Source organism: Podarcis cretensis (genome assembly GCF_951804945.1).
Source record: "Podarcis cretensis genome assembly, chromosome: 2".
In the NCBI taxonomy this organism is placed as follows: Eukaryota; Metazoa; Chordata; class Lepidosauria; order Squamata; family Lacertidae; genus Podarcis; species Podarcis cretensis.
In genome coordinates this window covers 10631644-10657642 of record NC_137171.1, presented here as the reverse complement: position 1 = coordinate 10657642, position 25999 = coordinate 10631644, and the positions used below count along the sequence as shown (strand labels likewise).

General features: G+C 42.2%; 1 protein-coding gene across 4 annotated transcripts in view; it reads right to left on the bottom strand.

Annotated features, from left to right (window-relative positions):
- Window positions 1-25999, bottom strand: part of CBX5 (chromobox 5) — a 53608-nt gene that overhangs the window by 6742 nt on the left and 20867 nt on the right. For 3 of the 4 annotated variants that reach the window (XM_079966939.1, XM_079966940.1, XM_079966938.1), the window contains 3 exons: window positions 14209-14386; window positions 11436-11619; window positions 1239-1336 (listed from right to left, as the gene is read on the bottom strand). In XM_079966939.1, the coding sequence (XP_079823065.1) occupies window positions 1239-1336; window positions 11436-11619; window positions 14209-14345 (419 nt within the window). In that variant the 5' untranslated portion in view covers window positions 14346-14386. Of the gene's footprint in view, window positions 1-1238; window positions 1337-7168; window positions 7234-11435; window positions 11620-14208; window positions 14387-25999 lie in introns of all 4 variants that reach the window. The other variant, XM_079966941.1, reaches the window with a different exon arrangement.

The window sequence follows — 25999 nt, the reverse complement described above, 5'->3', positions numbered from 1 at the left end:
TTTGTAAAACAGCAATCACAGCAAAATAGTTCACAGGGCTGAATGGTGCTGAGCACTGTAAATAACCTTTGCACATTCAAAACCGTCTACAAAATATCATCGTGTTAATCTGCAAAGTATTTGTCTCATTGAACAGATTCCTTGCTCTACAGAATTCTAGTGAGCTGGAAATTTCAAGATTGGATATTCATCAGCTATTAATCATTGCCTCCTTGGGCCTGGGACCAAACTACCATTGGACCTGGGCCTCATATAAATGACTTTTTAAAAAAAAAACAAAACAAAACAAAAAAACAGGGATTGTTCCACATAGGTGATTTACCAAAGGTGAAGTTCTCCAGTTTGGGATTGTAGCCCTTACAGGGTATGGGGGTGTATTTCCGCGACCAAGAGGTTGCCAGGAAATACCCCTGAGAGTACTGAACCAGGAAGAATGAACCAGGGAGAGGTGAATCTACCAATTCTCCTCGCCGTGTTCCTTGTCTCTGTGTTCCCTCCAGCCCCCTCCTCCAAGGCGCTGTGTGCCGCTGGCTCCCCTCCCCCACCCTGTCTCAAGAGGAGAGGGCACCATCCATCTCAACCCCGCCAGCTTCAGAGACAGCAAAGCCCAGGACAAGGGCTTATTATCTCTGCTGCATTGCTACAGGGGAGGAGGACCCAGTATCGAAATCTTGCGGGGCTGGGGGTGGCGGAGGGGAGCTGAGGAACAACAAGCAGCTCCCTTGAACACAGCTGTGCTATAACCTCTGCCAGGCAGATAAACCAGACTCTCCCAGCTCTTTGTTTCGGGCTGCTGGTGGGGGAGGGGCTGCTGCATATGCAGCACGGCCATCTCTCTCTCTCTCTCTCTCTCTGCCCAGAGAGGCTTCCAGCTGAGATAAGCCCAGGAGCAAAAACAAGAGGCAAGTCAAAACCTTCCCAGAAGGATTTCCTGTGCTCTCTAGTATTTCTTCTTCTTTTGGGGGGCGGGGAGGGAGGCAGAGATGTGGAAGGGAAGGGGCTTGTGTATCTTGCAAAGCATGATATACAAGCTCCAGGTGTACAGCATTTTGCAGAGCAGAGGGAAGACAAAGCCTTAGCAGAGAAGCAGAATGAAGTGTCCTTGGGCCATTTCGCCACAGCACCTCACCCTAACATGTTCTGGTAATTTATTGGCTGCTTTAAGAAGGGCCGCCGAGAGCAGGAAAACCAGATAACAGAGTCAATATTAAAAAAAAGAAAGAAAGAAGCACACTCACCATTTCATTAGGAACATTAAATCGCCGCAAGAGTCTGTGGCTCCAATGATCTTTTCCGGCTCCAATCCTCTTTCAAAGCCCCTGGCAATATCGGTGCTCTGGTGGAAAGAAAGACAGAGAAAGAGAAAGACAGTTACAAAAACAATTCTTTCCTCCTCCCGTTCTTTGGCCATTTGTTAAACTCCCTCAACCATGAGGCAGAGGGGCTTCAAAGGGCACCGAGAATCAGGTGATAAACAGATGTGGTACATGGCTTGATGGTAATTAGCAGATGAGGGAAGAGGCCTTATCATCTTTTCTTCTTCTCCCTTTTCTTTGACATATCTTCTTTATGAAATGTTTGGGGAGAGGGGGAAAGGGGAAAGAAACCCAAAAGGAGGGGGGAGGGAGAGAGAGGTAGAGAGAGAAGAGAAATAAAGAGTCGCCATTAAAATGGGCTAGCAAAGCGATGGATAGATCTAGGGAATTAAGTCATCTTGCCTTTGCAGCTGCTGCAGCAGCAGTAGCAGCAGCCATTCGTGATTTCCAAGGCTCCCCATCCCTGCTACGCCTCCCCCGCTCCAGAGCGCACCACCTCTACGGGCTCTCACACGGTCCTCGAGGTCTTTGTGCCGGTGCCGTCAATGGGTGTGTCCCATTCATGCAGTTGGGGCGCTTTTTTTGGTTTGTTTTTTTGTTTGCAAGGAGGGAGCTTAAACCGCCGGGGCCCCAGACAAGGGTCGGTCAGCTCCCTCTGCACATACCATCTGAAGGCTGGTAACAGCGTTCAGTTGCTGCAAGCCTGGAGCGAGCGTGTTCTCCCTGCTTTGCAGCAGCAGCAGCACCGCCACACGCTATTCTCAGGGAGATCCACACATTTGTTGCCCACACATACTGTCTGGTAGATGCGGCTAGGCAGAGCAAGCAGTTAACAAAGAGGCAGGCGGCTTGACTTTTTTGAGGAAATAAAAACAATTGCCAAATGAAGAGGAAGAAGAGGAAATATATTTTTTTAAAATCAATCTGTGTGTGTGAATACAGACTGAATACAGACGACAACTCTAGGGGACCTTGGGGGGAACTAATGAATCCACAAATCATGTAATAATATAATACAACACTTCATTTCTCAGCTTCTTCATATTGCGTAAGAAATCCAGACCAAACTCCTGGTTTAGGACAGTTTGGACTAACAATCACCTCTGGCTTTAGTTAAGAACACTTTAAATTGAACTCGTAACAGGGCCAGAACAAGATCATGATTGTGTGGGAAATTGTAGCATATGAGGGGGGCCCCTATTCCCCCCAAAAAAAATTGGAGGGAGGGGGCTTAGTCAAAACTGGCCACTAAGATTACTGAGCCCTTACAACAAATATCTAACTCAACAGGTATGTATGTGGGCATTTTTAAAAAAACTTCTTACTCCCCAAAGTGCTGATGGCCATGACAGATCTACGCATAGCTGTTACAACTCCCAACAGCCTGGTAGAAAAGGATAACTGCTTTAAAGGAAAGATTTGTTGCTTGAAGAGAATCTCTTGTGCGAACAGTAATTGGATAGTGCGCTAGCCAAAACAAACAAGCAAAAGTGTTCTCCTTTTGAACTATTGAGTCTCCAGTAGCTATTGTTATTTGCTGTGATCTCTAAAACAGTCACAGTGTTAGCAAGACCCTAGCAGATGGCTCAATATAAGGGCCAAAGCTACACATGGCTTTAAAAAGAGGGGAATGTTTTTTTTTTGTGTGTGTGTGTGTGTGTGTGTGTGTGAGTGAGAGAGAGAGAGAGAGATTTCGATACAAAGGACATGTGCATTCTCCCCATGCCCCTTTTGTGCTTTAAAATCACATGCCCCACCCACCTTACATATGACTGGAGGAGACCCATGGAGGAGACACAGGCTACAAGCCACCATTAAACATAGTTTTGCCTTGGATTACCAACTAAGTTAAAAAGCAGTCTGGGCTGGAACTGAGACCAGTGCTCAGTGCTGTCTCACTCTGCCTTACCAAGCAGCCTAGCTGCACATGGAGATTTGTTCATTTATTTTTTTAATCTAAGTTTTACTTAAGAGAAGACATACTGAAATTAATGGACCTAACCTAGCCATGTTCGCCAATACCAATGAGTGTACTTCAAGTAAAACTTAGCTGACTACCAACCCACCTCTATCAAATCTCCCTCACGACAGAAAGTTTCATACACTTATTTTATTTATTTAAATATTTTTATGCCTCCCTTCAGTAGAACTCCTAGGGTGGCTTGCAAGAAAATGAGAAAAACAAAAAAGGTTAACAACAAATATAAAAACAACAATAATCCAATAGCGCAACTAATCTTTGAGCACACTGCTGAAACTGTGAGCAGCCAGGAACACACAACAGAGTCTTAATCTGAGATACAGGATCTCTTATATGACACATAGACACAGACCCATCTTTTTCACAGGCCTCCCTGTGTTCCTCTCCCTTAAAGAGCACCACAGGCTCTAGTGTAGAGATAATCATAAGTGCACTGAGCTTTGATAACCAAAGCATATACCAAGAAAGAATAATGCTGTACCGCTGCAAACTTCCTCTCTTGAAAATCGCATCTTTTGATGTGGCTTCAGTGGCTAGGTCAGACAGATATGGGATTTTCACAAGATGTGTTTTATATGTGATTTATTATTTAAAACATTTTAAATATATATGTTTAGTTGTCAGCTATCCTAAACTCTGGAACGGGGCTAGATGGATGTTTGAATGCCTTTCCAGCTCCCCGCTTGCTCATCACATTTATATCCTGCAGATGCTGTTCAATGCAATCTCACTTTATCCTCACAATTCTGAGAGGTAAGTTAGACTAAGAGAAGCAGAGTAACTTGCTCAAGGTCAACTAGTGAGCCTGTGGTCCAAATCCCATGCTTCATCCACTACTATACCATAAAGGTAAAGGTAAAGGTACCCCTGCCCGTACGGGCCAGTCTTGACAGACTCTGGGGTTGTGCGCCCATCTCACTTAAGAGGCCAGGGGCCAGCGCTGTCCGGAGACACTTCCAGGTCACGTGGCCAGCGTGACGAAGCTGCTCTGGCGAGCCAGCACCAGCGCAGCACACGGAAACGTCGTTTACCTTCCCGCTATAAAGCGGTACCTATTTATCTACTTGCACTTAGGGGTGCTTTTGAACTGCTAGGTGGGCAGGCGCTGGGACCGAGCAGCGGGAGCGCACCCCGCCGCATACTGGCTTCCAAAATGGGAGCACTATGAACTGAGCTTCTAGCCTCTTCCAAGGCTGGTGCAGACATGATGCTTAACCATGATTAAACATAACAAATGGCCTTAGACTTACTATCTGGGTTCTCATCAGCTGCAAACTAAAATGTGAAAGCATGACTTAAAGCAAGATTGCTAATCGCAGTCACGGCGTCTATGGTTTCATCCCTGCATGCGCAGGCCACGACACCAGAGAGATGGGAATGCCGAGTAGACATACTGCAAGTCAAAAAGCAGATCTTTTCCAAACTAATATTTACAGTCTTCCTCTTTCTATCTGTGACTCAGCCTCCATCTACACCTCATGCCTGGAATCTGGCTCAATCATAGGAGCCAATTCCTAGGGTCCATGGGGGCTTCAGTTCCCACAATAAAATATTTGAGGGGCTGATCCCCCCCCCCAGTTGATGGGCATTCCCATTCAAATGGTGTGTGTGCACTGTGTCATGTGATCAATTATGCAGGGTGGGGCTTACCTGGGCCCCCACAATATTTATTCAAGTTGGCACCCCTGGGCTCAACCAGCAACAGCCTGTGCCTACAATTTGTGACTGTCTGATATGTCTGTCCCAGCAGTCCAGCAGAGAGCCCAGAAAACATCTGCTGCAGCCCATGACCTAGAGCTGAAAAATTATCAACAGAGAGATCAGACCTATTCCTTCTTAAACGATACAAAAGCATCACTGTAGTGAAACAAGGAGACCAGGGAGCTTGTTGACATGGAGGTGAGCAAGAATATGCAGGAACGTCTGCAAACCCAGCTCTGAAAAAAGACTACCTTTAGAAGAAGAGTTTGGATTTGATATCCCACTTTATCACTACCTGAAGGAGTCTCAAAGCGGCTAACATTCTCCTTTCCCTTCCTCCCCCACAACAAACACTCTGTGAGGTGAGTGGGGCTGAGAGACTTCAGAGAAGTATGACTGGCCCAAGGTCACCCAGCAGCTGCATATGAGGAGCGGGGAAGCAAACCCAGTTCCCCAGATTACGAGTCCACCGCTCTTAACCACTACACCACACTGGCTCTCTTTATCTAGCTGTTAAGAGATAGCAAAGAAAGGCTACAACAGAGCCTCATGCTAACAGGTGGGGAACCTCTGGCCCTCCAGGTGTTGCTGGACTACAACTCCCATCACCCTGAATCATTGACTATGAAGGCAGGGGCTGATGGAGTCCAGCCACATCTGGAGGACCAGAGGCCTCACATCCCTGCTCTAGTCAGTATAGGGAGAAATGCAGTGGCAGTTCACAATCTCCGTTCTGGACCAGAAGCCATCTGAAGTGTCCAACAGGATGGGGAAAAGGAAATGAAAGAAGTTACCATTTAGTGCCTGCTTCAAGAGAAGCCACAGGATTGCAGACAAAGGAATAGTATTGCTGTGGGTTCCAACATTTCTCTGACTCCACACCTTCCGAAACAAATCCTGTGTTTTGCTGGGGATGGGAAAGAGCACCAGGGGTGTGGGGTTGTTGCTAGTAGACTTTGAACATGACAATGAACACTCTCAACTCTTTGGAATGAATCAGTGTCACTTGAGGTATTGCCAAGGTGATTAAGATGCCTGGAGCCACAGATCCTTGATGAAACTTCACCCTGCTCCTAGAATGGAGTTTATCAAAGGCATCACAGACTCAGGGAAGGCAACAGTTGGAAGGTGCTCAGTGGCAGGCACCTGACATTCTCTACTAATTTCCTGTTTGCTTGCAACTCCCAACTAAACATTCCATACGTGTAGTTGGAATTTCCCCTGCACCTCATTTAGCAGGTACTTAAATGTGAGGTGCCTGTAGCATTTCAAGATAACCCACTTCCCTTTAAATTCCTATGTCTCTTGCTAATTTTTTGCACAATTAATATTTCCCCATTCCCGTCTCTCTCAGCAAACAGGGAAAGAGCAACCATGTGTGTCCCTAGATGGCACACGAGCATTGATTCAGTTTATGGGTCTTAGCACCTCTATGGTTGTGGGTGGAGGAGGCCGATAATCTGCTACAGCCACAGGAAGAAGAGTAGCAGAAATAACCCCTTAACATTTCTAAAGAAAGCATGCCTGGGAGGAAAAAACAGGGATGTGAAGGAGAGGCCTGAATTACAGGGAATACTAGATGCCACTGTTTAGGGTACGTTGGTCTACAAACTTGGGGAAGGGTACTTGGGTGGGTAGTACTAGGAATTGGAAGTGAAACACCTGAACAGGAGGTGAAAAGCTGAGAATTGCCCAGAAGTTGTCAAGGGGGAATGCCCTTGGCTCATCTGCCTGCCAATGGTACAATGCTAACTTGTATGATGTTGCTTTGCCCTCAGTTAGGCAAAACAGAGCAGGGTCAAAGAGCATCTGGGGCTCCTGAAGAAGGCAGGTGAGACAAAGGGCACCATTGAAAGCTGCGGAGGAACAGTCCCTCTTTCCTCCTATGCACACAGTCAGGGCGGCTCAGCACAGCTAACTGCTGATTGAGTCCAGGCCAGGTACACTGGAGAAAACTTGAGCAGTGTGGGCAAGTGGGAAAGTGAAACCTTGGACGGTGAATCCATGGGTCGGTCGGTCGGTCACTCACTCACTCACTCACTCACTCACTCACACACACCCTCTACCTGCCTGCCACCATTCTCCCACCTCCTGGGTGCCACTGTTGCTGAAGTTGGTACTGCCAGGCCAATTGCCTCTGTCAGGAGGGCAGCACCAGTCTGGTTTGTACCTTGGAATGTAGTCTGTCCTCTGTTCTGAATACGGTTGCCCAAGGAAGGTGGACAGGAAGCAATACTGCAAGAGAGCGCGACAGGCAATCACTGTCCTTTAACTCGTCACCACACATTCAGTCCCAATGCATTGAAGTGCCAGCAGAAATCTGCCCAAGCCAGGCCTCACTTGAGTAGAGGCGATATGTAAAGATGCAGCAACAGCCTCCTTCTACCAGTATCCAATCCACACTAGCCAGCCTCCTTTGAACATGTCCCACATTTTTCCCCCTTTGGGGAAGAAAATGCCAAGGAAATCATCATCACTGTTCCCCTCTCTTGGCAGTGGTAAGAATAGCTGCAGTTGGCTTGTACATTTAACAAAGATACCACCACTGTGATGCACCCCCACTTGCTATTGTCTTTGATAAATGTTACCAGAGCAACAGAACCTCATAATCCCCACATTGGCTACCAAAATGTCACTCACTGTCCATTAACATGAGGTCTACAAAGATGGTGGTCTGATCAGTGGTGGACACTTTGCTGGTTCATAGGTCCCAGCACCTGAGCATTTTGACTGCTGAGGCAGAGCCTAGACTGTCGTTTGACTGTATGCTTTAAATCTTAACTGCTGATAGGATTCTAAACTGTGGTTACCACTAGCTACGGTTAAGTGTTATGTCTGCAACTGGCCCTAATGGACAAGTCCTAAAAACCTGAGGCACTATGTCCAAGGGGAATCGTGGCATGTTAAAATGCTGGAGGAGACAGGATGTTTCGGCAGGAACCAAACCACTTATTTTCACAGTGGACAGTTTTACTTCTCAAACTTTAAGGAGAATACATAATGGGTTATAAAACTGTAATCCAAACGCACTAAGGATAACCTGCTGGATATGAAATATACGACCTTATTACCCCTTATGATTTCATTAAGGACCCACAGTAGCAGTGCAGGTTTGAATCTCTAGTGACTTAGCCATAATTTTGTACAGACACAGCTGTAAAGGGCAGGGCATTTCTTCAAATAAGGTTATAAAAAAATAACGAACACACAGAACTGCAGAAGATTTTTCTCCTCCAGGAAAGGAAAGACAAGACATAAAATGCCACTCAACAGATCCTCATTTATACCAAATTTCATATGTTCACATTCCCCTATAAAGATGTTTTAATAACCCATGTTCTCATGTCTCCTCATGCATTGGCTAGTGAATTCGGCAAATTTTAAAATGAAGGGGAGAAATGCCATTAAGCTTTAACCAATCAAGGTGATACATTTGACCTTCACAGTATTTCCAATACCTGTAACTTAGTCAGCAAGAGCATTGTCTTTACAACATCATATATAGAGCGGTGTGTGCTCTGTCATTTGAAGGCCCCAGTGTGCAAGCATGGAGCAGGGCACGGAAACCATCATCCTTAGAACCTCAAATTAATGTAAGAATGCAAAGATAAGCCAGACAGTGTATGCTACAACAGCAGCAAGAATACTTATTGCAAAGTACTGGAAGACACAAGATCTACCCACCCGGGAAGAATGGCAGATGAAGGTGATGGACTATATGGAACTGGCGGAAATGACTGGCAGAATCCGAGACCAGGGAGAAGAGTCGGTGGAAGAAGATTGGAAGAAATTTAAAATTTATTTACAGAAACATTGTAAAATTAAGGAATGTTAGAAGGAGGCTGGAATGAAGTTATGTGGCTTTAGCAGAAATATTATAAAGAATTAAGCAAAAATAGACTGTTAATGGATGAAAGGAGGAAAGGTAAAGTTACATTATATTAAGATAAATTACAGGATAAAAATTGGGAAAGATGGAAAGGATTTGCTGAAATAGCTAATCGAACTAGAATATAAAAAAGGGAGGTGTGAGGAGGTCAAGGAAACAAGTAAATGAAAGATAAGTTATGGGAAGGTTCGCTCTGTCTTTTTTTTTTTAAATTGTTTCTATTTTTCTATTTTTCTGTTTTTTCTATTTTCTTTTTTCCTTATTGTGAAGGTTTTGTTTAACTTGGTGTTTTTTCTTTTTCTTTTTGTAACCTTTTAAATTTTAAATAAATATTATTTTTTTTAAAAAAAAAGATAAGCCAGAAAGTAAAGTGTGTGGACAATTCCTCATGAAATCTCAGAAGTGGGAAGAACGGAGGGAGCAGAACTTCAGTGCCCCACATTGGGTCATTTGCAGAATTAATTATGTGGAAAATATATTGGTATTGTGTACACAGGACATAGGTTGTACCCTGAGCTACAGGAGTGGAAAGCAGCTCACACAGCCAGTCTTTCCCTGCCCTCCTGCATCTTCGAAAAGCATCTCTAGAGAGCCAGGGGAGTACCGGTATATCAAATATTGTGAGCTGTGTAGATCTGCAATTGCCCCCTCCCACTACAGCCCCAAAAGACTCAGCCCAAAACATTTGATATGTCCCTCTGACATTTTGGAAATGCTTTTCACATTGTACAGATGGCTGCCCAGAGGAAGACAGGAAAGACCAGTTGCAGAAGCAGAGCTTTGGATGCAACCCATATAATTTTGATTCTTCTCAGCAGAGTATACACAGGCCTGATCATACTGAGGCAGCTTGCGTTTTCTAAGTGAATTGTAAGAATTTATCCTTCAAATTCTTTTTGGCTTGCATGCCTCGTGAAAATCATATAAGGGTTTGAAATATGGAGTAATGACTCCTAGTAAAGATACAACAGGCTTTATCTTGCCTATCTCAAAAGAGGCTTTTCTCTGAACATAACTTTGAAACGTTCACCTAAAGTTTCATCCAGATCATAGCTACCCGCACTCTCTGTACACTATGCTAGAATTATGGAAGTAGGAGAAAGAAAACGTAGCCTTTTCTCTCTCTATTAGAGTATCAATAGATTGTCTGGTCCACATTAGCCTTGTATCCATTACAACCTGCAGTACAAACTGCAGCAAATGACCAGCACAAACTAGAAGGACCAACATGTATGGACTGATGAATGTGGCCAGAAAGCACGTCTGTGACCATTCAAAGCCACCACCTGGCCTGCCCTTATATCCACAGCATTTACTCTCTTTCTTTGCCAAGATTTTCCAGACACATATACTGCAGCACTCAGAATTTCAACTTTTAGTTGTAAAACTGTGACCCAATCTACTTGTTGCATACGTATTGGAAAACTCTCAGTCGCTTAGAGAGGTGTATTATGTCCTCCCCTCCATAACTGTAATTGAAATATCTAATATTTTTGTAGAAAGCCCAATGCAGCCAACACAAAATTAAAAGCAGTAATAGCAAAAATATCAAAACAATTCCATAAAACTATTAAGATTCTATTAATTCAACACAAGTTAAACAATCCATGATAATATTTCAATAACAAACTACCTAATAAAATATCAGCATAACACCAAGTAATCTTGAAATATTATTCTTCTGTGACCCTCTCAAAGGTAAGGAAGACCTGTGACTGTAAGGACACAGCAGTTGTGAAAGATCTATTCTACCTCACTCAGTGCAGGGTCTGGCTTCAGAACTCATATGAGGCTAACTTCAGAACAAGCTTTCCCTTCCTTACCTGCTGTGGCACATCTGCTCTGAGCACCCTGCTGTTACAGCAGCAGAGGTTAGCCATTTGGGCAGTACATTCTTAGCAGGTGATTCCTGAACCATGGGTCTTGAAATTGCTTCCCCTCCCTTTCCCCCCCCCCCCCAGTTTCTTTTATGTTAAGGCTACTCCTTCCAAAGAAAAGTAACAGAAAATTCAGCAGAACACAATCACAAAAAAACAAGCTGTTCCCAAACACACACACACAACTCTCTGCGTTGATTTGTGAGCTTGTTTACTGTCACAGTTAGAAGAGTGCATTAAAAAGGATTTTGCTTTAGCAAGGCCTTCAAACAGTAAATTGCATTTCTTCCGATCTTAATCTGCTCTAGATAGTACTGTGAGGCTCCCTGCTTGATTGTTAATCTTTATTATATTTTAAAGGCCATAATTATTTTAGCGATTCTTTTCTTTACAATGAGTGGTGACAATTAGCTCATCCTGTTTTACAGGGTAGTTTTCCCTGAGAGGGGTATGAAAATTGGCACAATGAAGCACAGCCAGCCTGAAGCTTTGCTCTGGGGACGCAACATCTCAAGTCCTTGATTTTTAAACTTAAAATCCTAAGGTTTTTTAGGATGAAATTTTAAACTACCAAGTCGAGTGCCACCAGCATGCACACATACATCCAGTGCTGGAATCACTGAGATGGGGCAAACCTCTGGAAGTGAAAAATGCCAAGGCGAAAAGCTCACCTCTCTCTTCTTTTTGGCTTTGATGTCCTCAGTATTGTTGGCAAGGCTTGACTTCCGCTTGGCACTCTCTGATTTCTCCCGAGGCTTGTTCTCACCTTCCTTCATTTTTTTGTATTTTTTCATAAACTCAGAAATCAGTTCAGGGCAGTCAAGGTTCTTCTCAGGTTCCCAAGTATTATGCTCCCTGATATAGTAAAAGAAAGACAACAATGGGGGACAAAATAACAAACAGAAAAAATTGAAAAAGTTCCCATTTAGTAATCACAGACATCAATTAAGAACTGAGTGAAGAATTACCCTGCACAAGAAAATCTGTGTATGGAGAAAAAACTGTTCCAGGTTTTTAGAGAAGACCTGACACTTAGAAAACCAATTCAGAAGACCTGATCCTCATGATGAATTACTCAGAGTAAGAGTTGCTTGAATCTCTGAGGGCTTAAATAGAATTCTGTGGCAATTTGGGATTGGTTTCAGCTGCAGTGGGAAGAATTCTAAGCACAACATTGCCCTGATTTCTAAAAATCCAATGCAGCTGCTTAAGAAATTGTTATTCTTCCCAGCCACCTTGACCCTCGCACAGGACTGTTTCCAAAAAAATCGGTTTCTAACACTTGCATTTGAAACATCTTACCAGCCCTGGTTCTAGGAGGTATTTTTATTTAAAGGGTTACATACTCTATGAGAGATTTCCCCATTTTTACATTAGGAACAACATTAGCAGCGTTTAGAGATATTTGTAATAAAGGAATTAATTACACCGTCACTTACATACAGGGAGGCTTCCTTATACACCATAGCTGCAAGAATGCCTACAATGCAAGGGATTTATTTCTGAGAATATAGCCTTGTCTTAGATACAAGCTGTTCTAAGAACAGTACCAGAGATACTAACTGAACACAGATTAAATAGGAACAGTTTAATCATATCATTATTAGGTTCAACTAAATGAGCAAACATTCACATTTCAAAGAGCCCTCTTTCAGGCTTGATGTTTAAACAAAGGAAAAAGGAAAAAGTTGGGTGGTAATAGAGGAAAAGGTCACTTTAGACTAACTAGGTTAGTTTGTGTCCAGTATATGAGATTGCAGGTTGCAGCAAAAGCATATTGAAACACTGAAGCAATGGTTACGATTCCACACAATGCTCAACCACAGTTTAGTGCTATGTGGCTGACTCTCCACAAGCCCAAACAAAGTGTTAGCCTCTCAAGTCCCCACCTCTTCTTCAACCAGAAGGAAGACCTTTGGCAAGTTTAGTTTTGCTTTCAAAGGATCTCAGTTTAGTGTTGCATACAAACCAGGGATCCCAGTTTAAAGCAATTCTTAGTTAAAAAAGCCCATACTTTGAGGCTGGCTTCGTTTAGCAATGAACCACCATGAGCTGCAAGCCAGGATTCCTGGTTCATACATAATGCTAAGTCAAGGTTCTTTGACAGTGAAGCTAAACTAAACGGAAGGACTCCTCCCAGCCCCACAAAAGGAGAAATAAGGCAGAAGCACACAAGCAGAACACTTTGCTCAGGTTCGGAGAGGCTCATCCACATAGCACTAAATAACAGTTTAGCATTATGTGTGAGCTGGATCTAAGGCTATTTCCCTTGAAAATTATTTACTTTTATATTTTCAAACTGAGCATGGTCTAAGGGACACAGAATCATTTTGAACAACTGAATCACTGCAAGCCCAAAGTGCTCTTTTTTGATGTGGTGCTGATGAAGAAATACCCTCTCAAATGCTGCACAGCAGGGCAATGTGTCAGTGTCTGCTTGATAACTTGCCTTCCCAGAATCAGGTAGTGTGCATCCATTTAAACACCGTGGCCTCAAATCTGGACTCTTACATAATGAATCACGGCTGTCCTTCATGGAACCGTAAAACCGGCTGCCAGAACCCAGGACAAATACCCAGGGTACATATACATACAAACACATACATCAACAAAAATCCTTTTAGAGCAGTTCTTTTGTACTGGGACTAATGAGAAGGGCTGTGCTTTAAGAAAAATATGAAATCAATCAAAATGACATACTAAGTTAACTTAAGCTCTGCACCCTGTGCAAATTATGCATTTTGCATATTTTTGCTTTGTATAAATCTATTTCAATTCTGGTAATTGTGGAGAGGGCCAAAGTATGCTGAAGCTACTGATTTGGTTCCTGGAAATTCTTCTCAGCTCACCTCGGTGTTTGAGATTCAACAACCTTTGCTGACAACTTTCAAGCTTATCTTAATATCCTTAACAGCTAGAAAGTTGTATTTTTGAAAAATCAAAAATCATAGCAGAGATATTCGGGATACTCAAATTTCACACCCAGCACCAAATTCTGTGCTTGGACAACACAGCCCTGAAGGGAGGGGAAGAGGATTAACATTCCTTTTCCAAAGCAGCAGTTTAAAGCAATCCACAAGAGTATTTGATCAAAATGCCCTCCCAAATCAGAAACCTCACATGAGGAGGAAAACTATTTAGACAATAGTGCTGGTGAATAACTCAAGTGGAACTACCAACTCTGTGAAGTGAGAGAGGGAACGCAGATGCCAGGATTTCCAAAACACGCTTTAAGGTCCCAGGCCCTCGCCTCGTGACCCACTCATTTAAATGGATGCACGCCACTCTTGTCTGGAGTGAGGAAAGCGAGCTCCCACCCATGAAGGTTTTTTTGTTTTTAAGGAAAGCTTGAAAGAGGGCAACAAAAGTTAAATTTGAAGCACTGCCTGGAGCTCTGCTAACAAGAAAGCTCAAAGCCCACGTCAGAAGGAAAGTTGGACTTACTCAGAGAATCCTTTCCACTTGAGAAGATACTCCACTTGACCCTTCACAACACGCCTGTCTAGAACCTTCTCCACAACATATTCCTCCTCCTCTTCAGAGGACGAACTATCTGCTGTCCTCCTGTTTCTCTTTCCCATAGCGCAGAAGTTGCACCTAATGCACAAAGGCTACCCAATTCCTGCAAATCGGAAGGGAAACGTTAATTGGCGATAACTGAAAACGGGCTTCTGTTTCCAGAAATCTCACAGTGCATCACCCACTCTGTAACGGCACATCTCTCAAATGTTTCACTGTCTGCTGGCTAACAGTCAAGGCTACAAGGGGGGTCTGAGGGCAGAGGAGACTAACAATTAGTATATAAATAAGCTATTTTAAAGGAAGAAGGGAATAAACAAATGAAGCATTAGGTCTTTTCTTCCAGGCTATTTTTAAGGTGCATGATACAAATGTAACAATTCCACAGAGCCACATTTTATGCCAAACCTACCCATATTCACCTGAAATATCAACCGTACTGCTACTAGTCAATAAGCATTGTCCCAACTGAACAAATTGCGATGCTCAGTAGCAAGAAAGGAGGCTGCATTTATCTCAAGATAAATAAACAGGCATGGCATAAGATTGTTTCACAGGGTGTTAAATACCAGCTCTTAGTGTAGCAGGTCAAACTGGAGCTAATTCAAGAAAATCTTTAATAAAGATTATTTATTAAAAAAAAAGAGAGCGAAAGAATTGCGTGGGTGCTCATTATGAATATGAAACTACTGGTGGGTAGGTAAGCTGTATGCTTCAAAACAGAATTCCCCTCAACAGCATATAGTAATTTATTCTCTCCTCCTGCAGTAGCTAGTCACTTCTAAAAAGGAGCAGAACTTCCATTTGAGCTACTATGTTTTAATTTTTATCACACATATACAGCTTTTAGCAAGGAAAATGATTTACCACCTTCTTCTTCTCATTTGGACTTTACAGCAGTCCTTCAACTGTTTCATTTTTTTGCAGACTGGGATACAAGGCTAAAAACTAGAACTAGGCTATGCAACAAGTGCATGCAATGGCAGAGTCCAGCTTGGAACCCAGATTCAGCACTGGACCCACTGTGAAGTGAACCCTAAAAATGACAAAACAGATGTACACTACAAATGTTGGATACTGTAGAAGTGAGCAGATACCTGTTTCAGCAAGGCTAAAAGCACCTTGGCTCAGACCAGGAAGGCACGTTAGGCTTAAAACATTATTTAGGAGGGCAAAAGCTCAGAGAAAACAGGTTTAGGATCATGCTACTGGGTCTATACTGAACAGAAAGAGCACCTGTGCTCAAACTCCTGATTAAGTGGGCGTAAATCTGCACAGTGTACAGGGGTCAGCAAACTTTTTTAGCAGGGGGCCAGTCCACCGTCCCTCAGACCTTGTGGGGGGCCGGACTATATTTTGAAGGGGGGAAAAATGAACGAGTTCCAATGCCCCACAAATAACCCAGAGATGCATTTTAAATAAGACGACACATTCTACTCATGTAAAAACATGCTGATTCCCAGACCATCTGCGGGCCGGATTTAGAAGGCGATTGGGCTGGATCCGGCCCCCGGGCCTTAGTTTGCCTACCCATGGTGTAGACACTTCCAGCTACTATGTTTCTCTAGGGCCAAATGTGAGGAGGGACGGATCATAAAATAAGCCATGCTGGAATGCACAAGCCTTGTTACTGAAGAACTGGAAGCTGCGATCTAGGAAATGTTTTGTAACTTACACCAGTTGCATGAATGTAGAGAAAAATTGGTTCGTATCCCTAGATTCCCCCTATTTTGCATGCTATTTCCAAAGAGAAGATTAGATCTATCACTTTGTGGGACAGTAACTTATGGCAGGGGCATAGGTGCCTATCAGCTGTGGATTTCAGGAATATGAGGGGAGAGAAAGCAGGTGCTTCAAAGAGGAATGATGCAGAAAATTTTTAAAAAAGAAAAACGGAAAAGAATGAAACTCAACTTTGTTCTGCTGCAACTTCTTGTCACACACACTTTTTTTTTAACATTAAAAATAACTTTGAAAAGAAAGGTAAGATAGTTGGCCCGGCACTTTATTTTGTTTCAATGGCAAATTAAAATAATGTAAATGTACGTTACGGACACTGGTGGCGCTGTGGGTTAAACCACAGAGCCTAGGGCTTGCCGATCAGAAGGTCGGCGGTTCAAATCCCCGCGGTGGGGTGAGCTCCCGCTGCTCGGTCCCAGCGCCTGCCAACCTAGCAGTTTGAAAGCACCCCCGGGTGCAAGTAGATAAATAGGGACCGCTTACTAGCGGGAAGGTAAACGGCGTTCCATGTGCTGCGCTGGCTCGCCAGAGGCAGCTTGTCACGCTGGCCACGTGACCCGGAAGTGTCTGCGGACAGCGCTGGCTCCTGGCCTCTAGAGTGAGATGAGTGCACAACCCTAGAGTCTGTCAAGACTGGCCTGTACGGGAAGGGGTACCTTTACCTTTACCTTTACTAAATGTACATTAAAAAAAAAAATGAACAGGAAAATATATTCGAGTGTGACTAACCTGTGGTCCTCCAGACATTTTTGGACTACAACTCCCCCTATCTCTCAACACTGGCCATGCTGGCTGCAGCAGATGGAAGATGTGAGTCCAACATGTTGAGAGCCACATGTAAGCCACCTCTGTGCTGGGGGTGGGGTGGGGGTAACAAATGAGAAATACTCTTGTGGAACAAAAGGATGGATTTTTAAATTTTTCTGCCCCATTTAACATTACTTGTAGCCCCACTTAACATTCAAATGTAGCCCCACTTCTGAAATGTTAAAAGCTGATGACATTATCTGAAATTTGGATATTGCCACTGTAAAAAATTAAGATATTTATACCCACAGAACAAAAGTTGCAGACACGTTTCTGAGTATGCAGTCTTTAACTGGTGAGTGTGTGATGCAAGTAACGTGCCAATAAAATTACTTAGAAACCTCACATTAACAAGAGAAACTCTTCTCAAAAGCAGAGTTGAAATGACGAAAAACTGAAATGGATTGATTCTTTCAACACACTAGTGCCTCACTGCTACGGCTACAATAAACTGGACTGTGGTCATGCTGGTATTCATGGATCAGTAGTTAAAGTTCTGTCACAGCTAGTTATAAAAAGGCATATTTTTCCAGGGATTCATAACTTGGCTATAAAAATTCACTGCAGCTTGAAATATGGGCTTATGAGGTCTCAGACCCTGAGTGAAGTTTAATACCACCCAAAAAAGGTATGTGTCTGTGGAAGAGAAATCAATTACACCATTTGAGTTACAAGACTGAAAAAAAAGTAGTTACAGTTGCTTTGCGCTCTTATAAATTACACAGCTTCCAATTTTAACAAGTCTGAATTTAGCAGATGATTAGTTCATAAACACTGTGTGGTCCAGCTGTGCTTAGCAGAAATTTTATTTAACTTTCACTTACGGGTTGCCCTCACAGCTCTACCCCTACTGCAAATATTTGCCATTGTGAAACATGCGCACCCCTATCACAATTAATTGCACATTCCATATGCAGACATGAAATTAGGTGTTGCAGTCTTGAACAAAACACAGTAAGAGGGCTTATAAATGGAAGTTCTTAATAATTTTCCAAATGGAGACACATTACAAGTTCCCTGGAAAGTGCATATTTTTATAAGGCTATTAAATGTGTTTTTAAAAGGAATTAACACAACAACAACAGAGAGACTTATTTTGACGGAAACCAGGAAATTCCATGTTGAAGCAGGCTCCCATTTCTTAGCTGGAATTTCCTGACTTGTGTCAGTTTAGGTCAGACAGCTAACATATTAAACGGTTATTTTAACAGATTCTTTGCCCATAGGAGTCTGCCTGGCAGGCCTGTCCCAGGGCAAAAGCAACATAGTAACCAGTGCAGCCTGAACAAAATGTGTGCAAGTACAATCCCAAACAGTATGTAGTTGTGGGCATGTTGTCATTTACAGTGGTGCCTCGCAAGACAAAAAGAATCCGTTCCGCGTGTCTCTTCGTCTTGCGGTTTTTTCGTCTTGCGAAGCAAGCCCATTAGCGGCTTAGCGGATTAGCGCTATTAGCGGCTTAGCGGATCAGCTGATAAGCGGCTTGGCGGATCAGCTGTTAAGCGGCTTAGCAGATCAGCTGTTAAGCAGCTTAGCGGATCAGCTGATAAGCGGCTTAGCGGCTTAGAAAAAGGGGGGGAAAGGGAAAAAAACCCGCAGGAACTCGCAAGACATTTTCGTCTTGCGAAGCAAGCCCACAGGAAATTCATTTTGCGAAGCACCTCCAAAACGGAAAACCCTTTTGTCTAGCGGGTTTTCCATCTTGCGAGGCATTCGTCTTGCGGGGCACCACTGTACTATACAGATTATGCAAAGCTAACATCCTATATAGGGAGAAAGATCACATGGATGAAGACACCATGCAAAAAAGTGTTTGTGCTATTGTCAAAAGGCAGCTATCTAAAAGTAACAGGTTTCTACCATCTTCCCCATGCAATGGACAGAAATAATGCACTTTATTCCTGCTATGGCTTCTGAGACTAAAGCTCTAGGAGAGCAAAAGAAATGAAAGGGGGGGGGGTTCTGCTCCATCTGACAGATCAACGAAACTGCCAACAAGGCTGAGATTATGCTAGCATTTTACACAATGTTAACGACATGCTGTTAGCCACTTTGTCTCTCTACAATGGAAGCATTTGCAGTAGTAATGACCACATTAAAACCAACTGAGTTAACACTGTATGTAACCATAATAGTGCTTTACACTCTATAGTATCTTGCAAAACCTAAGGAGTTAAGTATCTCCCTGCCTGGAAATAGGATCTGTTTAGTATATCTTCAGAAGGCTACAATTCCATAAAATATTCCAGCGAGTGGGTACTGAAAAAGAACCATGTACATTTAAACCATGGTTTTATAATTTGTAAACCCAGAGCATGGTATTTTAGCTAATGAACACTAAGTGACAGGACATAGAGGCCTCTGTCCCCCTTACTACATCATCTTGCAGTGCAGGGATAAGACTACTACTGTCAGCAATAATTCTCATGTTTCTCGTGATAGTCAACTGTGCCTGTCCACTAGCGCAATGGACTTCCACTTGAACAACTGGACTCTTCTCCCATCTGCAGCTTTGAAACATTACAGGACAGAGTGATTTGGAAGGGGGGTGCAAGCAGTGGAGAGGAGAGGAAGGGGAAATCTGTGCCACAGGTTCATACAGAACCTTTGTGTTTGAGTAGCCTTAAATAAATGTATCTACACTGCAAAATTCCAATAACTGTGGGAATGGGATCAACAAAACATGGGCAGGCTGAGCAGCCTTCAGATTGTGACCAACACCAATCAACTCTTGGGTTGCATTCAACAAAGTAGTCTTATTCGTGCAAGGACTCACTCTGCCTGAAGAATGGGATGACTTCTCTTTCCTCTTCCCACATGTCCCCTGATCTGGAGGCCTGGGGAAAACCCCAGAACAGGTTGAGAGGAAGTCCCATTGTGCAAGCAGAAGTCCTTGCACTAATGGGACAACCAATTTTCTTAATGAGGATCAGCAACATGAAGTTTAGCTTGCAATGGTGCTAGTATGCTGTCAAGTTCCCTAAGACACTCCTTTGACTCAGGGCTAAAATAGGGCTCAGATACTGTCAACTTAGAACATAGAGCATAGTAGTAGTAGTAGTAGTAATAATAATAATAATAATAATAATTTTTTATTTATACCCCACCCTCCCCAGCCAAGGCTGGGCTCAGAGCGGCTTACAAGCAATAATAAAAACAAGATGAATGATTACAAACTTAAAAACAAAAATAAAATACAACATTAAAATAATGGAACATTAAAATATTAAAATGTAGCCTCATCGCAGGAGGAGAAGGAAAAGGAAAAAAAAAGAGAGAGAGAGAGAGAGAGAGAGGGAGGGAGGGAATCAAATTGGCTCCGAGCCAAAGGCCAGGCGGAACAACTCTGTCTTACAGGCCCTGCGGAAAGAAATCAGATCCTGCAGGACCCTGGTCTCATGAGGCAGAGCGTTCCACCAGGCCGGAGCCAGAGTTGAAAAGGCCCTAGCTCTGGTCGAAGCCAATCTAACTTCCTTAGGGCCTGGGACCACTAGGGTGTTGTTATTTATGGACCTTGAGACTCTCCGTGGGGCATACCAGGAGAGTTGGTCCCGTAGGTACGAGGGTCCTAGGCCGTGAAGGGCTTTAAAGGTCAAAAGCAGCACCTTAAATCTGACCCTGTACTCCACCGGGAGCCAGTGCAGCTTGAAAAGCACTGGGTGAATATGCTCCCATGGCAGAGAATAACCATTCTCTACACCCTTATCAGTGTTCGTTTATGCATGTCAAACAAGTCTACAGGCCCAACCACTGCTAAATGCCTTCATAATTTAAAGGTAGCTGTGATAAATTGTAAAGTTAGACAAATTAGTGGTGTCCAGTTTTTAGGAGGTCTGTTTGAATGATTTGAAACATATATGCCAAGATAAGTATGATAAAATCTTTAATTGGCATTTACTGTACTGCAGCTGAAATATTTTATGACACTGTACCACTATGATAATCAATATCCTGCAAATACCTAAAAGAGGAAAATTAATATGCTTGTCAAACCATATGTATGCCTAACACAAAGCGCACACAAAGATGTAACATCTAACATACAATGGTTGAGAAATGGACGCAGGCCAACCCACTGAGGCCGAATGCAATTGTTAGCACGCCTTGTGACTTAGAGAAGATAGGGATAATTATCTTTATAGGGCCAAACCACCCTTGTAATTAAGTTTAAAAGCCTGTAGATGCTTCTGGATCCCGGAGCCAAAGTGACTTAAGGAAAGATTTCTGGGTGGTATATCTTAGGGACATTTATTTCTAAATTCTTAAGAGAAGAATAAGCTTATAACTCTGGATATACCTAATAATTGGGGGGGGGGGGGAGAGAGAGAGAGTCCTACAGCACATGCTAACACATTTAATAGTACGTATATTAACTCTGGCAGACAAAACAACTACGGTACTTCCTCAGACCCCCAGCACATGAGATAAAGACATGGGCATAGCCAAGGGGAGCAGGGAGAGCAGCCGCCCCCCCTAGATAAAGTAAAACAATAGAAATACTTAGCTAACTGGTCAATCACATCAGTTCTGCCCCCCCCCCCCAACAAAAATCCTGGCTACGCCCATGGATAAAGATAAAGGAACAAATGGTCTTTATGTTTTTATATGCCCTGGGATCTTGTGGTGAGCAGCAGGTAAGAAATCTTAAAAGTAAATAAATAAAAGGTTCAGTCCACTGAAATGAACAAGATCCAATAACATGGTGCAATCCAACATAAGAGCACCCATTCCTTACAGCTTCATCTGCATAGATAAACTCTTTATTAATGCATGTGTTTTTGTCAACATTACGGGGTGCAAATTTTACTTAACATTTGGAGGAAACTGATGTGGTTGTTGCTAGTCTTTTGGCCCAGTAAGAGGGGAGGCTGGTGCTAAAATAGCAAGTACAGCACTGAGGCCTGGATAAAGAAAAATAAAGTTTACAAGCAGCGTTTTTACTTGCAGTTGAAAGACCAGACCATAAACCTTAGGCTTTATTCAGCAACACAAACACAACTATTACTAAGTCTTCTATACGTCTATGGAAAGTGATAATGGAAGAAAAGAAAATAATAATTAGAATTTCGTATGTTTTATATAAGCCCCAGTGCCATCTGTTATTTGTAAGCCATATGGAGCTGGCATTTACAATATTCTGGTGATACTGTAAAGCAATCCCTATAACAGAGCATTTAAGATTTAAACATTTAGTTACAAAAACATAATCAAGATATGCATTTCCTATAGTCATTCCCAGTCCATAAAGTTTTGTTATGTTTCCAGCAACACTCACATTGTGCTATTTGATGCAAAAACAATCCCTGCGAATGTCTCACACTTAAAATTTTAAACGCTAACATAACCCCCGCCAATGGACTGAAAGAAAAGCTCTGTTAAGTCTGCCCATGTACCAGAAAGTTTATATATCGAAGAAATGCCTGAAGCCCTATTACACAACAAGAAAAAATAGTATGGCTAAAAAGCAGTAATTAAGTAAGAACCCAAGGAGTTCAGGCCAAAGGCCCATCTAGTTCAGAATCCTGTTCCCACAATAACCAAACAAATTATTATTTTCTATTCAATCACTTACCTGCCCCTCACCATAAGGTTTCATGGTGAGTTATAGAAATTTAAAAATACAAGATTAAAAACATGTTAAAACAAATGTCTATGGGAAGCCTGCCAGCAGGGCACAAATGCAACAGCGTTAAATTAAATATTTTCATTGTAATTAAATATTTTTGTTAGAACTAAGTAAGATCACCATTTTGTCAAACTTCCTGTATTTACAAATCATTTGATCAGTGTGCATTTAATAATGTACCATAGCATAGGGATTCGGTACCTGGCTGAAAGATCATGTACCCCTACTCATACAAATTCACCCAAAGTCATCCTACATTGTACACTACACATTTACACGATCACGTATTTTATTTTATTTCTACACTGTATTTAGACAACTTTCAGCTATGCCGAATCGGCGCACTTACCGTAATTCCAAACCAGGTTAGGAGAAGACAGGGAAATTTCAGTACAAAAGGGAAGGGACAGAATAGAGAGATACGTGATTCTGCACCCATTCCCATTTCCTAAGCAATGGTTCTAAGTTATGTATCTTCTAGGTAGATTTTGTTGCTGCAATGACCGTTATTGTATTTCTCCAAATTCAATCTTTACAAACATAGCTAATCTTTACAAACATGCTTTAGACATCCCAAAGAAAATGCATGTGATATATCTGCTAAAGTTCTTTCTTTCTTGAGGCAAATCACTGTGCAGAAAAGAAAAAGTGGGGTTTTCTGTTGGTGAGACACAGGACAATTAAATTAAGGCCATTTAAAAACTGCAGATTCAAACTGAAATCTTTGCCTGACAGGAGTTTTTCTGCTTCTGGATGCCATGTAGATCTAAGAATAATCTGTTATTTTTTAACAAAATCTGCTATTTCTCAATTACTATCTCTTTAGTTTCTATTTAAAAAAAAAACTTTAGTCTGAAGAGGAGGAGGCGGGAGGAATCGCCCAGCTATTGTTTTATTGATTTATTATGCTGAAACCGCTTTGAGATTTTTATTAAAAATATAAAGCGGTATAGAAATAAATATTTACATAAATAAATAAATAAAAATCTTTGGGGCATACTGAAATAGACGCTTACCCATAAGCAGAGAGTTGTTGTAAATCAAAAGTATGAATTCCACAGCCTTTGGATCCAAAAATTCCACTGTGTGTGAAGACCATTCTACTAACTGGGAGGATTGTTTTCTTCTCTCTCTCTCTCCCTCTCTCATATCCCCAGATTGGCTTCAGATTATCAGAGGACTCTCCATAATTGGGTTTTGTTTTTGTTTTGTTTTTTTGGAGGAGAGAACAGAGAAATTATTTTTCATTTGTCCAGTGCAATCTTTGGAGTCGAGTCTACTTTGCAGTTTCCTTTTGAGCAAAACTATGCTGAGTGCATATGAAGCTTGGTGATAGAGAGGGTCTGGTTCAAAGTTCTGTTCAACCATGAAGTTCATTGCATGGCCCTGGGCAACTCACTATCCGACAGTCTAACCTACCTCACATGGTTGTTGTAAGGACAAAAAGAAGGATATCGGAAATTACCCTGGTATAAAAAGGCAATTTCACTAAATTACACAAATGTTACCTGCTAATTAAGCTAACAGTCTGCTTTTAAGAAACCTGATGAACTTTTTGGATCCTGTCAACAATCCTTCACAAATCGACAGTGGGATAACAGCTATGCAATAAATCAGTATCCTTGTTTGTAGTAACAATTATCAAAGGAAAAAAAGCTTGTATTAAGTTCAGTTCTTGGGCCCACTCCCTGACAGAGCCCACAAAACAGTCACATGCCTGACAATGCCCGTAGAAGTTCTAAGCAAATATTCAGAAAACTAAGATAATGGCTGAAGTTTAATCTTCTACCAAAAATTTGATGAAGGGTTTGGCAGTGCCTCTTTTAATGCGCAGTATAGTTTTGTACTCCAGTATCACTCCAATGCATTTGTCAAACAAATTACATTTAAGCTATATAGCCTAGAACTTAGACACATAAAACCAAAATAGTATTGAACTTTCATCCACCCCGTGCAAGGGTACCCTTGGCAGCCTCTTAACCATCCATTATAATCCAAAGCAATTTCTCTCTGTAGCAATTTAAAAGCTGTAAAAAATATAATGGCCGATGACAGGAGAAACAAACCACACCAGAAGTTATTGAACCTTGTAGGTTCTCTCAAGTGTCTCTATTGACATTTAAGTGTGAGTTATTGTGCCACAATATCATAAAATGTGCTCAGTGTTGCAGATATATTGTTATTTAAATGGCACCCAAAAAAAATCAGCTCCAAAGAAGAGGTAGCTACATCTTACAGAAAGAGAAAGCTTTCTTATAACCTTGCTGCTGTGGAATAGGAATTTCAGTTACTTAATTTAGAAAATTGATACAAATGGTTCCCACACACACACCCTGCTTATCGCTCACTTGGTTCACAAACAGAAAAATCCAACAGACTTCAATCTCAGAAGTGTAGTTTATGAACAAATGGTGCAATGTGGACTTAAAAAAATTAATTTATAGAAGAATTCATTTCACAATTTATTAAAAACTATTTCTGCTTCCTGCTAAAACACATGACCGTTCTTCTGCTGCATTTACCACTGCAATGAATGGCTTGGCCACAATCCTGAGATGAAATACCTAAGACTAGTGTTGTGTGCCTTGTAGGACTTCTGTCACAAGTCAACCCTCTTCTACCTGATCCCAAACAAAGACTAGTGTCATAGAATTAAAACTGCATATGCAACTTCCTAAGGTTCTGGATGGAGACCAGATCTTCCCAGTCTCTAGCATTATGTTTTATTATCAATAAGGTCTACAATAGCCCATATTTCTGTCAGAAGGAAAAGAATACCCCCAAAACTTTTGTACCAGGTACCCTTAAGAAAAAGATAAAGAAACTAATATATTATTTGGATCCTAACTAGGGGTTAGGCATGTCCAACAGGTAGATTGTGATCTAGATCACTGGGCTTTCCTCCTCCCTAAAAAAAGCTCAGCAACTTTGACCTGAACCCCCAAAAAGGAGTAGATCACTGCCAGTTTTTAACTTGGTGAGTAGATTGCAGTCTCTTGGGAGTTGGCCAGCCCTGCACTAACTGAAGGACTTCTACTACTCACAGACAGGACTGAGAATCCAGCAGAGGAACCTGCCAGCAGAGGAACAGCGAGGGCATTTTTCACCCATTTCCCACCACACCTGCAGTACCCCCACCTCCTGGTGCCAGGGGCATAGGAAAGGGGGGCCGGGGGGCCGCCCCAGGTGCCATAATGTCAAGGAACAATTACTGCCCTACTAGGACGGTTCATAAAAAACTTTTTTTAAAAAAATGCCTCCTTCGAAGGTCTTATCTTACTACACTAGGGATTATATAGCTATATCTGAAATTTCATGCATATCAGTTAATATCTTGACCCTCCTCCATGAAAATAGCTGTTTAGTTGGCCGTTTTCCTATGTCGTGGAGGCTGAAATTTCAATTCAGTGGAACAGGGTCAAGATATTAACTGATATGCATGAAATTTCAGATATAGCTATATAATCCCTAGTTTAATAAGACCTTTGGAGCAGGCACTTAACAAAAAAAGTTTTTTATGAAGCACCCTACTGCCCTACCCTC